Source organism: Coffea eugenioides, chromosome 7, assembly GCF_003713205.1.
Source record: "Coffea eugenioides isolate CCC68of chromosome 7, Ceug_1.0, whole genome shotgun sequence".
In the NCBI taxonomy this organism is placed as follows: Eukaryota; Viridiplantae; Streptophyta; class Magnoliopsida; order Gentianales; family Rubiaceae; genus Coffea; species Coffea eugenioides.
This window is the reverse complement of record NC_040041.1, coordinates 9085620-9101453: the sequence shown is the minus strand read 5'-3', so window position 1 is coordinate 9101453 and position 15834 is coordinate 9085620. Positions and strand designations below refer to the sequence as shown.

The following is a 15834-nucleotide window of genomic DNA, read 5'->3' as shown; positions in this document are numbered from 1 at the left end:
AGTCTTGACAAATTATTTTAATGATGGAATTTGGACTTCAAAAGCACAACACAGTTGCCTTCACAGACCAAGAGAGGATCATCGTGGAATATTCAGACAGCAAAGAAGTCTAGCAGAGAAAATTTTGAGGGCCCATTGAAGCCAACGACAAGTATGCAACGGAGACTCCAGTAAATTTCCAAAGTGACAAAAGCAATTTGCGAAAATCAATTTTTGCACTCTATCTTAGCATAGACAGTACGCCACCATAGACCAGCATGCCAACTCCCACCATTGCCAAAAAGAAATCTAAGGCCTCAAAGTGACAACGACCTGAAGAAAATTTCACGTCTTAGAGTCAAAACACATTTACGACTCTGAACTCTGATGTCCTTCCCCGGACTCAATTAATTTTACGTGTGTATCTAAATAGGGTGAAAAATTATGACTAACAATTTTTGTTTGGATTGCATTTTTTTGGACTTTTTGTAAAAAAATTACTGTAGCGGTTTTATATATATGAGGTAAAAAAATGATTGAAAAATATGTCCACGAAAAAACGTAGTAATTTTCAAAGAAAAATTGCAATCCAAACACACCCTTCTGCAATCCAGCATCTCCACATACAGATGTGTTCTTCTCCCCTTAGATGTACATCTGAAAACTAGGCTGAGCTGGAAGAATGAAAACTAAAACAAACGTACACGAGTCTAGAAATGTAAGGATGCTGCATACTGTTATACTGCTTGTGAAGGAAACTACGCAAGCTGCTGAATCATGATAGGAGAAGATTCCAGGCTATTTTAGCCCTCAACTTTTGGTCGCCAACCCTCAATAACATCCTCTGGTTGAGCCCGTGTTTTGATGAAGGACTCCAAAGAAAATATAGCCTGTGCCAGAGGCAATAAATACATGGTTAAAAAAAAAAAACTTGGTACATCTAATCTGAACATTAACCAGATTTAAGGTCGACTTTCACTGTCTTAGCAGGACAAGGTGTTGTAGGACAAGGTCGACTTCCATTATCTAAGCAAGATAGAACTAGTTAAATATAGACCCTTACAGTCGACTTCCATTATCTCATATATTCATGCTGTAAATATTCAGGTTTAGCACGTGTAATTGAGTTTTTGACATCTAATGAAATAATTGCTTCGTATTACTTCTTCTTCTAGGAATACTAAAGACGTGAGAAACTGCCCCCTTGTTTTCTATTGGTTTATCCTAAAAACCAAACGTTTGATCCATGATCAAAGTGATTTTCCTTCTCTTGCGTCTCTGCTGGCGTCAATACGGTTGAACTGTTCAGCCTAATTCAACAATCTTTGAGACTAACACCACCAAATTTAAGTTCGTCAAAGATAAAAGTCACGAAACAAAAAAGACGCACGGAGACTAGAAGCAGTAAATGCTAAATCTTTATCATCAACTTCCAAGGAGGTTGTTTTTAGCACAGAACCACTAAAAATTGTGGAGCAGCAGTCAACCATCTAATGTGAACACAATTCCGATTAAGTTGCAATACCCCTTAAACAGAATAATTTGTATGTATCATGTAAAAATTAGTGAGATGTTGGAAATCACTGCTTGAAGATATGCATTAAAATGTGAACATACCTTCATGTATGACTTCAGATATGTAAGAGAGTCCGGAACTGACCAATTCTTATAATGCCCTAAAGAAATCTCTAAGTGGTAAAGCTTTGGTCCAAGGGACAAATCTGCAGCAGATACTTCTGTTCCATTGATGAGTGGGCCCTTCATGCACATATGTTTCAGATATAAGAAAACGTAAAAGCAATTTCACCTTGCTAGAGTTGCAGAGTGAAACCACAGATTTATTCACTAATGAGGTGCTCCAACCAAGAAAAGGTCATATTGAGAGCAAAATGTCCACTGGATCAGTCGAAACTAACTGGTTTTAGATGCATCTCACACAAGCAATTTCGACTGGAAACAATGTATCATCCACGGTCGATGTTAAATTACCAAGAACTAGCTTGAAGTTCAAAATCTTTGTCAGTGAATTATATGAATGGAAGTGCTGTGCTAGCTAATTGGAAACAACATATTCTAGTGACTAGATGATAAAGAAAGACATGCATTATATCAAAGTGAATCGCGTACATTTTCTTTAAGATAATCATTGAAAGCAGATAACTCATCAAGCAATGCCTTCTCTGTTCCATCACTGGGATCTTTGCTTTTCAAAAAACCAATAAATTTGGAGAAGATCTTCGACCCACTGCAAGAGGATAACAAAAATTAACAACAAGGTCTTTCTACTCTTGATTCAATTAATGCACTTCAAACTAGAAACGCAAGCATCCAAAACATTGTCCAAAATCAAGCCTAAGCTTATAACATACGCGGAAGCCTTCTCAGGTGGCGTTGCCAATGGCGGTTCAGGAAACTTTTCTTCTAGTGCCTGTGTAATAACGTCTGAATCTGGAATCCACTTATCTTCCAGCTTTAACACAGGGACTTTACCTTCAGGACTTATTTGCAAGAACCTATGATCCATAAAAAACCAAAAAGAAAAAAAAAGGACAAAATTCAGAGCAGACCCAGGATTAATCACACAATATCCATCTCTAATTAATCAGACCACCATGTTTTTTGAAAAAAGAAATGAACAATTACCAATCTGGCTTGTTAGCGAAATCAACCAACTTCACATCATACGGCACATTTTTTTCCTCCAATGTCAACAAAACCCTCTGGGAAAAGGGGCCTAAAGAGTGAACAGACACATTCAAATAGCGAGTCAAACTTGTATTATTTGCATACGAATTTATACAAATACTGCAATTTCACATCCGTTAGGATAACTCACTATCTATTTGAAACAACTTTTATATTTATTCCCTAAATGTGTGCTCCAATCACTATTTTATCTCACGTAATCACGTCACAAACAGTGCTATACTTATTCGTGACAAACAATGAATATATATATATTTCATGTTAACAAATTCTGGCGTTGAAATTATGCAGCCTAATAAAACTACTGTCGATGGGTAAAGAATTCAGAAACTAGTGCTTACAATCGCCGAGCTTGTTGGGAGTGGTGACGGAGGCCTTCACGCAGACTTCTAGAGGTTCAGTTGCAGCTGCCGCCGACAATGATACCGTGACGCCTGTTCGTCTGAGAGTCCGAGTCGGATATGCAGCGCCGGTGAACAGGGTCCGAACGCGGGCGTGGTTCTGGAGGTTGAGATTGCAGGTGAGGTGCTTGAGAGTAGTGGAGAGTGCTGTGGCTGACGGTGTTATCTTCGCCGTCGACATTGGGGGCTGAAGAACGGTTGAATTGCGCCGATAAAGGGTCGAGGTTCTCAACCGCTCCAGTGGTGTCAGCTGTCAAGTCAGCTGGTTGTATTTTAGGCGGTCCATGGTGAGGCGACGTGTGGCATGGATTTATTTTATCCTGCTTTATATGCTTCTCAAAACTTCTAGAATTCTTTTCCGGTTCAAAATGAAATTCGGGTAAAAATGGTGGCTTGATTTTCGAACCAGAATTTTTCATAACTACTTGGTTAATCTTGCTTACTTTTATTGTTTCACAATTCTGAGGTAATCGATGGCTTGGACAATGCCTCATTGACAAAAATGGACTTTTCAAATTTCAATTCTGATTGATTTCTTAATTTTGTCAATCAGCTTAATTAAGTTCAACAGATCTGCTTGCTAACTGGTTATAATTATCAGTATGATTGGGTTGCCAATTCGACTATTTATTTGGAAATTGTGCAATCCGTCTCTCAATTAGTGGTGATCAAATTTTGAATGTTCTCATATTTTAGCTACTATAATATCGAACTGAAGTACTTCACATTTGGCTTTATCTATTTTTCGGTTTTCTATCGGTTAAACAATCTTAGCAAGTAAACCGAAATGAAAAACCCAACGTTAGTCCTATTGGCCCGTTACATTAACAGCAGATAATTCCTCAGCTCCCATAAAAAAGGTTTTCTCCGACAGTATCCCGAAGAACTACTAAAATGAAATTGGCCCATTACCTATGTAACAAAAGGGCCGCCCAAAAAGGAGGTAAACTGCTGCCTAGGTCCAAAGCGTAACATGGTTGTCCAGACGAACTAAGGCCGAAAGCTAGTCCAACCCTTGGATTCAATCTCCCTGGATGTAATTAAACTGCTCACATCTGGATCCCAAAGACAGGGCTTTTCCATCATTTTCAAATTTCACCATAGCACTTCCACTTACCATTTACCAACGGAGGCATCTGTTTTCTTGCTAATTTGTTAGACAGAGTGACTGACAATTAAGAAAGTCGAAACTGAGAAGGAAATAAATGAGCAAATATATAAATAAAAGAATAATAGTCTGGGAACCAGAAGAAGACTGACTAACATTTGCACATGCACAGTTAGGGATGACAATGGAGCAAGTTTAGGATGGGGGACAGGATGCACAGTTAGGGATGACAATAGAGCAGGTTAGGACTGACAATAGGATAAGGTTCCTCTGTCTCGTTGTTCAAAACCTCCCCCTATCACCCATCCCACTAACATTTTTATTTTTATGGATGTTTTACAATGGCAATAACGAATTGACTAATCCTTATTTTTTGTGAAATAAAGTTGAAAAGCTATTTTAATCTTGTGAATCTGTTTCCCTATATTTGATTATACATGAAATCTAAATCAATTATCGTTACTTTATATATATATATATATATATATATATATAAACAACACGTCATATGTCAAAAAAAAAGTAAGCTAACATAACAAAATTATCGTTTAACCACAAGAAAATTTATATTATTCTATCATAAGAAAATATCATATTATTTATTTCATATTACATATGTAATTATATATGATACTATAAATTTTTATTTTCATATATATATATATACATATATATAAGTATGAAATCCAAGAATCTAATAAAATGAAATTGGAAAATTGATTGAAAAGTTATAGAGTAGGCTCTCTTTAGCTTAATTTATACGTTAGTTTTAAATAATATCAGGGAAAAATCGTCAATTTAGTCCCTAAACTTTTTTTTCGTCGATTTAGTCCCTATACATTATTTAAAGCCAATTTAATCCCTAAACTTATATTTCAGTTCCAATCAAAGAGCTTAGCAACGACGCCACCGCATAATTTCCATCAGCTGCCCAATTGAGAAACCCAGAAGGGGTATTTTAGGGACTTCCATTGTGGAGCCTTAACCAAAATTAACCGAAACAAAAGTCTCATGAGAAATACCCACCCAAAACCCAAAATGAAAACAAAAAAAATTTCTTGGACAAAAATTTCTTGCTCAGCTCTCATAGAAGAGGGGTGGTGGCCTGCTTAGCCAACCAATGCAGCACCTTCAACCCATCCTCGAATGCAGCCGGATACCGATTCTCAGGGGCTAACCTGTAACCAACAGCCAACACAATGACATCACACGCCTTGGCAATCCGCCTGCAAAAGAAATCATTCACCACTGAAGCATTGCTCCCACTCACGAACCCTCTACCGTGAAACTGCAATATGACGGGCAATTTTTGACAATTTTTGTTTCTAGGATTATATCCTCCGTAAACCCCACTATCCGATTTCAAATTGACATTGTCACTACTACAGCCGTAGCTATTTCTCCGATGATTCTGATTTCGGATGGTCACGGTCGGCGTTGTGGTAGTGACTCCATTGGCAGAGCCATAGCTGTTCCGCCGGAGAAGAAGTTGGTTCAAATCGGATCTGGGATCAGAATAATCGAATGGTCGAATATCCTTAGCCCTTGATTTGATGGATCGGGACTTGAAAGCGGAATCGTGGCAGGAGTCAGGAAGAAAGATTCGAAGGGCGAGAGAGGTCAAGGGGTCGATGTGGATGTCCTTGGTGGCAACTCCGTCGGTGAAGGAAGGATTGGCGGCGGAGATGGACTCCTCACGAGGACGAGAAGTGACTCCAAAGGATGAGCTGAGGCCATCATCGACTTGAGGGTTTTGCATTCGGTTCTACCGCATTGGTCCTTGCTTTTATAATTCACCGCATAATTCCACTGCATTGGGTTCTGCGGGAGATTTGGGTTTTGGGTAGGTATTTCTCGATTGAATTGGGTTTTGGGTCTTTCGGGAGATTTGCATTCGGAGATTTGAGTCTTTCGGGAGATTTGCAATCGGTTCTGCGACATAATTTCCATTGCCAATTCTTTCGGGAGATTATGCCGCATTTGAAAAGCAAGGACCAAATTCAGACTCATTGGATTTTGAAAACTCAATTGAATTTGGTTTGAGCTCAATTCAGAATCTGATGGAAACTCAATTGGATTGAATTGAGCTCAATTCAATTGAATTGAGCTGACTAGATTTGAAAACTCTAATTCACAACATCCAAGTGAAGTCAAGAATTGAATCTCGGGTTCTAAGAAACGGCAAGATTGCACCTTTTTTTAATTTTGGTTAAGACTCCACAATGGGAGTCCCTAAAATACCCCTTCTGGGTTGCTCGATTGGGAAGCTGATGAAATTATGTGGTGGCGCCGCCGCTAAGCTCCTTGATTGGAATCGAAATATAAGTTTAGAGATTAAATTGGATATAAATAATGTATAGGAACTAAATCGAGAGAAAAAAAGTTTAGGGATTAAATTGACGATTTTCCCTAACATGAGGGACGGATCGGATCCTATTTTGCACTCTTATAACCGTGACAGCCTATGAACAGAATTTTTACTTAGGAAGTACAACATTTACAATGATATGCAAGAACGCCAATGTAGCCTCAGATCTTCTAAAAATATCTGAGGGGCGCAACCAATAAACTTTTGACAAAAATTTTTTTTTATATATAAAGATTTTCACATTGTTATGGGGTTAAAGATGAATTTTTCGAACCTCAAGAGAAAGGTATCGACCCTACACCCTCATCTACGCTAGGGTCACCTCCTCAGAGGAAAAATTCAAGGACAATTGGCAAAATCTCCATCTTGTCAGCATTTAAGTTAGTTTAGTAGTACCCATCGATTGATGCTTGTCTAATGCAATAAATGAACCACAATCTTAACTAAAAACTTTGAGAATAATGTGATGAATGAAATGTAAAAGTTTTCCTTCATAAAGTGGCATTTAAAGTCTACATAATCGATTAGAGAGACAAAATCAATACTACGAGTTGGAGTGACATTGAAAGGTTTTACAGCTATGAAATGGAATAATCTTTACCCAACAACCAAAGTACCAATCAATAGTTGGAGGAAATATGGTTTGCAAGCACTAGGCACTCAAATGCAAAAATCTAGGGTGGGTCCAAAATGGAAATCTTGGAACATAAAGTTGGGCATGGCAAAATTTACTTGTGTCCTCTTAAAAGGCCAAATTTATCACATCAATCTAATTCTCTTGCTGGTACAACAATATCGATCATCGCTCAAATGCGAGATAGGGTCCCCAATGTCCCATATCACATGTAACTGACATGTGGGATTTGTACGGAGAAGCAAAATGACTGTGCTCTAATGCTGAAAATGGAGCCCTCGCCCTTTCCCCATCGCCCCACACCTGCACTCACCTGCCTGGGGCAATTTTTTGTGTCCTTTTTCTTTTCTTTTTCTTGTTTTGAGGTCCCTTAAAAATTTGTTGATGCAAGAAATGGGAAGAATGCTTTTCCATGTTCTTAAGTAGATGTTTCAGCAATTATTGGCTATTGGGTAGCATGATGCACATGGGAAGGGAGAGCAAAAGGTTGAATGTGCGTCCTGGGATCCCACTAAGGGTCTCAATTCTTGAAGTTTCTGTTCTGTTTTCAATATGGGCTGGCAAAAAATTGGTACAGGATCCCCCCCTTTCTATTTTTTTTTGGAAAAAATTGATTGTAAGATCCAAGAGCTGGTTGCTTCCGTTTTTCTTTTTGGTTCAGCTAGTAAGTTGCTGAACTATTGATGATGCGAGGAGAAAACTAATCTGAAGAATTCTTTATCTCCTTACCAATTGCCAGCTTGCTATGAAGATTTTTTCATATAGTTTTATGAATAAAACTCCTGTACATGGTTGGTTACATGCCATCGAGTTTAAATGCGTGCTACATATTAAAAACTTGAAGAGTTATAATAAAAATTTTACAGATGTATCATACATATATATATATACACAGATCAACTATTATTATACTCAAATGGGAGAGTTTCTTGAAGAATCTTTGTGCAAGTTCATCAAACACAAATTTCCAAGTAAAAAAGGTAGGAAATGGAATAGCTAATGCTTTCCATTTTATTCTTTATTCTTTTTGGCGGTAAAGGTCATCGAATTTTGGTTGAAGGTCATCGAATGCCAATCGAGTCCAGCGGGGAAGGGAGTCGCCATCAACTTCAAAGTAGAAACTTTACGCAGCTTAACCATCTGGGCAAAAGGCTTTATCGGTTTTCCTCAGTGGATAATGTGGATAAAGTTTGGCGGAAATGGTGACCCCTGACCAACTAATCACAATACTGTGAGGGTTTGTTTACTCAGGAGGTATCATTGCCAAATTTAGATCAGATTTAATCAAATTAGTCCATGCACCTTTTCTCCTGCTGTGGATGCCAAACCATGCAGTTAAAAAAAATAATAATAATGTGCTATAGGCGTGAAAAATGATAATATTGATTAATGAAATTAATTTTCTGTACGCTTGTAATCGCGATACTGTGAAGGGAGTGCCCAAGAGGCTAGAGAAGGGCCAATTAGCCATCATTGCCAAAGTTACACTAGATCTAATCAAATTAGTCCATGCACATAAAGTACTGCACCTTTCCTCGTGCCGTGGATGCCAAATCATGCACTTAAAAAAATCGTGCTGTAGCTGTGAAAAAGGATAGCATTGATTAATCATTCTATTATGGATAAGTTTAGAGTCTTTGGGCAAGGAAAGAGTGTTAATTAATGCGTTATCTATGCTTGATGGATGCTTTCAACATGTTTGTATTAAAGTTGCATGATTGGACTCAATTCACTCGCTCCAGAAAGACCGGAATGGGATGATTGTGGATAAAGCATCATTACTAATCCCGAGTTTTCCTTAGCCTCCATCCCCAGCCCCCAAAATAAAAAGAGTATCAAGAACGGAAGGTTAATTTTATATAAACTGGCGCGGTGCATACATTATCATTGTTAAAAAATTAATAATTAATTTAAATTTTATATTAAGATTCAAAATTTATATAGTCGTGAAACATCCAACCGTTATAAAAGTGTGTACACTTTTAGTGTATATAAAATTAACTCAATAACCAAACGAGGGTAAAGAGATGAATAGATAAAAATCGAGGGTCAAAAGTTTCAGAAAAAAATTTCGCTAGTGAAAACGCCGTGTTACCGACGCCAAGAATTGGATGTAGAATGGCTGAAAACTACTCATGCAATTATACTTGGCGGTTTTGTGTGATACCTTATCCCGCAGTCTTGACTTATGTAGGCCCTAAAGCTCCCCAGTTTTTTGGTCGCTAACCAAAGAAGAACCAGATCTTTACGGCATAGAAAGGAGGACCCGGACTTTAGTTTCAATTGTGAGTTTCCCAGCAACAAGAAGAATATTCATCACTAAAACAGAAGAAAAAAGAGTGAAAGATGTTGTGGTGTAATTTGGAAATCAGTATTCATATTTATGCATTTTCTTTTTGTATTTCAGGGCGTGTTCATGGCCCGAGACGAAGCAACTTGACAATAAAATCAGCCACTTGGAGCCATGATATAACATATCACAGAGTTTGATCGAGACTTTGATAATAGAAAATTAGGAACCTGTCCTCTAATATTTATTTTCTCCCTTTTTTTTTTGTTGGCCCCCCTTGCTTTTGCTTTCAGGGTTTATCATAGAACTGCAACTAGCATTTCCTAGCAAATGCAATAAAAAAAAATATGTTGATAGTATTGAAACATTGGCCGGTACATTCTGTCTAAAAGATAGTTGATGAGAAAGCCAAATTTTGAAAACTAACGAGAGACTTTTGTTTTGGGTTTGAGCCCTGGTAATTATTTTATTCAATTATTCGCAACACAAATTGCATTATTCAAATGAGTTGAAAAGGAGATGGACCGTGTCTATTATTTTCCAGTATACAGATGTCAAGAAACCAAGAAGAATCATCATTTCATGATAACAACATTCCTGAGACATTCCCTCCTGCCCATTTCCCCTTGCCTCTTGAATTTGCCTTTTTTTTTTTTTTTTCTGAATCTTGTAGCAATAACTTTATATGGATGCATTCTTGAGAGGGCGAACGGGAGATGGAAGATGTTTCTTGAGTTTCTTTACTCACTAATCTACAAAATCTTGATACTGCAAGCAGCTCGAAAGTTCAATTATCTTGAAGATGTTGTATTGGTACGGCAGACTTATTCATCCAAAATCCATGTAGATCTGCAAAACAAAGATGGGAGGGGAATAGAACAATTGTTGTTGAACACCTGTTTTCTTGTCTGGTTTTTTAGTGTATTTATTTGTGGTGGTCAGTGAAGAGTGAAGGGGTTGGGGAAATAATTTTCCTTTGATTACACGGTATTAACTTTGCAATCATCTACTTTGTCTCTTTGGAAACTAGTTTATCACTTCTATGTTGTTATAGGTTAAGGCTACTCTGATTTGGGATCTTTTCTATTTAGGGTATCCTAATGCATATGTATCTCTTGCATTGGTGCGTGCGCCCCCAAACACTAACATTGTCATACTACAACACAATATACAGATTAAAAAAAAAAAAAAGATGAAGTAAATTGTTTTACACTAACAACCAGAAGAATTGCATATATTAGGTTAGAATTTACTTACAAAAAGCAATTGAAAATCACGGCATTTATAAACGATGGATACAAATATGAAATCTCCAAACAAATGACTTAAAATCATGCTATTCATAAACGATTGATACAAAATATGAAATCCCTAAAATCAAGAAGATGCACCATCTTTTAATTATCACGAACCTCGTTTAGTATAGAATTTTTTTGTTATGCGGTCGTTATGTTGTCTGATGATCAACTCCCTTGTTGAAAGAGTTCAATCCTTTGATTTGCAATCAGAACCATACGGTTATTACGTTGCCTGGTGACCAACCCTTTGGGTGTTTGGTCCTTTGGATTCATTCATCATCTTAAAAGCGATGCTAGATGTACCCATAAGGTGTGGTAGTAGAACCATCTTTTGTCTGAATGATTCAAATTCATGAATCCGATTGAATTAAAGCGCATTTCATATACAGTCAAGTCCTCGGTAAAATTTGACAAGGATGGCTGGTAGAAAATCTAATCCATATAATCATGTTTTTCTCTGAGTTGCGTAGAAAACAATAATGTAGTACCTATGAGGAATGGAATGATCAAGAAATAGGATGCCTTCAGCGTTGAGGTGTTTACTTCCACAATATTGACTGATTAAAAATGCAACCCAAAGTGGGGTAACTCTCACATTTTATTAACGTCAAATATAGATACACAGTGGCATCGGGTCATTGTCTCATTTGACCACTCATCACATTGACGGAGAGGCAAAAAAAAAAAAAAAAGGGGCAATATCTAGCCAAGTACACGAACCCACAAAAAAAAAGGAAAAAAAAATTAACACAGGGTAAAAATAAAATCCAACATTAAAGAAAAAGGGTTTAAAAAAACATTTAATAATTAAAAAAAGGAGAAGAAGAAGAAAAAGAAAAGGCTGACTTGTAGTTGTAGAGGTGAAAAAAAGTAAAAGACAGGACTTGACTCGTTTAGGTCAGTCTCTCTCAATGTCCCTCCCACCATCGCCCCCACACCACCACCCCCTCGCCAACTCAGCATACCGCACTCGTACTCCGTGGTGGGAGAGTCAGCGGATAGCTGCTGAGTTGGCCCGATTCAACAAGTTGACCACGACTCAGTCGTACCCCACACCGAGTTGACTCAGTAGTAAAAAACCAAACCAAACCAAACCGCCGAGTTGACTCACGACGACTCACTCCCGTCCCTGAGTTGCCACGCAGAGGTAGCAATCAGCGGACGAGTGTGCCAACCTAGCATCAAGCACCCATCGTTCTCCTCCACCCGGTACCCATCCCCACCGGCAAACAAGGCCAACAACATGCTCGCTTGCTTGAACGCGTTGGATCCCAGGTGAACCGGGTCAAACCCGGCCGAGTTCATCCTCCCCCGCCACTGAGTCAAGGTCTCGTGGCGCTCAACTCGGTCCACGCCTTCGCAGGCCACCACGTTGCAAATCTGCCGCCCCAGATACACTTCAGACATCACCAAGTCCTGGCTGTTGGACTGCTGAGTCAACCCGGAGCTCTCCAACGAGTCAAACATTGTTGAATAATAATGCAACGCCTCATTAAACCTGTCCATGAAAACATTCCCATTATGATTAGCTTCTTGTTCCACGACCGCCACGATTTTTGGCCTCATGGATTTGATCGAATTCAGCACTTTATCGATTGCCCCAGGCCTAGACAACAGCCTATGCAGCTCGAAAACAGAATTAACAGCTACAGCTTCAACCTCACACGGCCTGATTTCCAACATGGAAGCATCAAGATCAGCTAAAGAATTGGCTACAAATCCCCGAAATTCGAACTCCACCCCGATTGTTTTTGCCAAGTGCGCCAACTTCCACCCCACTTGCTGCAATGCATCTGAGTTATCCGGCTGAGGCGGGCCAATCCCGGTTAGCCTAAAAGCCGGTGGCCCGCCTGGCCTTAGAGCCAGAGCTTGCATGAGAGCCGGCCATTGCATCCCCTGTTTCAGACTAAAATCAATAACATGGACCCTGCTCGCTCCACTGAATGCTTCAAGAATAGCCTGATTAGCAGTAAAATGCGCGAATTTCAGGTAAGGGCAGCTCTCGTAGAAATGCATCTGAAGGACATCTGAGTAGGATGATTCGAGGGAATCTTGTGGGTAGATTTTGTAAATCCTTCGAGCTAGGGCCTCGGCAAAATAAGTAGCAACTTTTCTCATGGCGCCTACTTGTGAGACTGCTAGAATTCCTATGTGTTTGACGAGTGCATCTGCAACCTTCATATTATCCTGCTGAATAGCTTCAGCACAAGCCATTAAAGTATGGACAAGTCTGATGCCTGTTTCTTGAGAGTCCACGAGAACTACAGGCCTAGCTGCGTCTGAAGATGGAGGATTGATTGAAGAAACCGATATCCCACCAAAATCAGACCCAGTACTTGAGGGGGAGGATTTCATCCTCTTGTTGGACTCGCAAGAAGGCGACGATTCTTTGGCATTTTCTTTACTAGTAGCACTATTATTATTGTTATTGCTGTTACAGAAAATAGCATCACCTGGAATAGCTCTCAAATCATCATCAAAAATCAAATCTCTATCATTAGTAGCACCGTCAGTACCGCCAATAGCAGGTGAAATTTCGTCATAGCTGATAATACTCGTTGCAGAAGAAGGGGGCAAATTAACGTTGTTGAGTTCAGACAGCATGCTCTGGACCCATCCGGAAAGATCAGAAGGGTTGTAATGAACAGTATCAGAGAGACAGGAAATCCCATCTTCCATAGTCGTCCCCATGACCCTCTCCAATTGCTCCAGCTTCTGGGCAACCTCCGCCATGTCTGAGGACTTAACCTTGTACCCCAACACCGCCAAAAGCTCGTCCATCCCCGCATCTGCAGCTTGTTGCTGCTCTTCTTCCCACATCTTAGTTTTGGTGGAGAAAGGGGGAGGTGGGGAGGGCGTTGGGAGGTGGATTTTGACCATGGATGAGGATGAAGCCTCCCCTTTGTCACGGTTGCGATCCCTTTTCATTTTCATCGGAAATTTTGGGCGCTCGGGATAAAATGGAAGGTTTTTTCGCTTTAATTTTTGGACCAGGAGCAGCAATTGGTTCAAGAAACCTGGATGATATCGAGTGGACGAGTTCGGAAGTCTCTCGTGGTTTGCTTGGTTTTTCGCATCACTACTTTACAATATTTGGGAAATTTTTCTCAGGGAAATCTTGAGAATAAAATAACCATAAAATAGTGGTGGGAATAGTAGCACTAGTACAGTACCAGTAGTACTAGTGGAAATAATTAGTGGGAGAGAAAGAGAGGGAGAGGGAGGGGGGGTGGGGGAGATAAGAGGATGTGCTCGTGAAGAGGGCGCGAGCTTCAAGAGAGGAACAGAAGGTGAAACTCTGGTGTGGTGTGGTGAGGGAAAGATAAGGAAGAGAAAGAAAGGCACGGGGAAGAGAGAGAGAGGGAGAGAGAGAAGGCTAGCCAGCCAAAACAATAATGGTGTTTCCTTTTGTGATTTCTTTATTTTAAGCTAATTTTAAAAAAAATATATATATATATATATATTGCTTTCATCTCTTTTCGGGTTAGACAGAAACCTATTTTCTTCGAAAGTTGGTTCTAGTTATTTTTTTCTTTCGACACTTTTTTCGACTACATTACTATAGTATATTTTACTATAAAAATTTCAAAATTTGCAATCCAAAAGTACTCATGAACAAAAAGAAAAAAGTCACCATGGACAAAACAAATATTTAGAATGTTGAGTTTGAATAAAAAATCAAATATTTTAGCTTGGATAGTTTTAAACAATTATGATAGTATTTTTTTTTCATAATATGATGTATGTGAAGTAGAAAGGTGATTAAAGAATTAAAAAAAAATGAAAAACATGTTTGTGTTATATATATATATATATATATATTGCAAATTATGCCAATCCAAACGCAGTCATTAATGTGAAACTGCCGGAGGATGCCCTAATTGATGAAATTCCTACGTATATAAATGCATGCACATAATCCCATCTTTGTTGTCACGTAGTACAATGGTGAAAACTGGTATGATACGCATATAAATGAAGCTTCATCTAAAAAATTTTCTTACGTACATATTTTTTCTGAATTTACCCAATACTACTTATGCTTTCTAGAAAACAAGAGTAAGCATAATAACCTTTTTCGCAACTTTATACTTTTGTGGGCATCATAATTTGTTTTGTCAAAATTCCAAAACTTCCACGACAGTATATTTTTTGGTATGTTATACGGTAGTAGTTCTCTTGGTAAGTTTTGGCTGATGCAAATAAGAACTAAATGATAAATATTTTACTCCCAGAGTTTTATTATGAAACTAGTGGAGTACTTCAAATTTCTACAACTTAACCGTTATTATAGAACAACAAAGAACATTAAATGATATCATCAAGTGATTGGAGTTCCATATCTGCAAACGTAACTAGGTAAGGAGTACTTTGAAGTTGAAATTTTCAATCATCATTCTAGTGATTCATACAATTCAAGCGTACACAATTATTTAAAAAGTCTACCTAAAAAAGGAATATTTCAGAGGCATGTTCGCAAGTGCAAAATAAAAATTTCACGATATCAAAACTACTAATTTTTGACGAATAAGTTATCAAAAATATATAATTAGTATTTCGTGACGATAAATTGATTACGTTGTTAATGCTGATTATTATTATTATTCAAAATCTAAAAACGTCTTGAAATACGTACAGATTTGGAAAATTATTTGTCAATAATCCATAATAATTAACCAGCTAGGACATACAAATTACAAAGTAGCGATTGTAACATAAGTTTTTTTTAATAAATTCTTTTTTTTTAAATACTATAATGTGACGTTGTTTGTATTTAAAATGGACATAACAAAAGTTGTATAGGTTACTTTTAGGGGAATGGCCCTGCAACTACTTAAAGGCATCAAAGAGCCGTGGCAGCACCGCAATGCTGAAAAGATGCCACGGTGATAAGGTGCAGCTCGCCTATACCAGAGCTCATGCATGCACTTCGAGATCAGGTGGCCGTACACATTAACCGATTATGATATATTATTAAGGGTAAGAATGAAACTGTGGGGTCCCTTGTGGGCTCCTTGATTCGTTCAGGACTTCCAGTTTATCAAACCAC

General features: G+C 38.4%; 3 protein-coding genes across 3 annotated transcripts; all 3 read right to left on the bottom strand.

Moving 5' to 3' along the window:
- Window positions 1-525: 525 nt before the first annotated feature.
- Window positions 526-3372, bottom strand: LOC113777862 (glutathione S-transferase DHAR3, chloroplastic). The gene is made up of 6 exons (XM_027323081.1): window positions 3027-3372; window positions 2623-2713; window positions 2349-2492; window positions 2107-2224; window positions 1597-1737; window positions 526-869 (listed from the first exon to the last, which is right to left on the bottom strand). Exons 1-6 carry the CDS (start codon window positions 3265-3267, stop codon window positions 783-785), a joined length of 822 nt encoding a protein of 273 aa, XP_027178882.1. The 5' UTR covers window positions 3268-3372; the 3' UTR covers window positions 526-782.
- A 1906-nt stretch (window positions 3373-5278) lies between these two features.
- LOC113776809 (probable carboxylesterase 16) lies at window positions 5279-5953 on the bottom strand. Its single transcript, XM_027321867.1, has one exon. It carries the CDS (start codon window positions 5951-5953, stop codon window positions 5279-5281), a length of 675 nt encoding a protein of 224 aa, XP_027177668.1.
- A 5392-nt stretch (window positions 5954-11345) lies between these two features.
- On the bottom strand, window positions 11346-14146 carry LOC113777665 (DELLA protein GAI-like). The gene has a single exon (XM_027322823.1). The coding sequence runs from the start codon at window positions 13716-13718 to the stop codon at window positions 11892-11894; it is 1827 nt and encodes a 608-aa protein (XP_027178624.1). The 5' UTR covers window positions 13719-14146; the 3' UTR covers window positions 11346-11891.
- Window positions 14147-15834: the final 1688 nt, after the last annotated feature.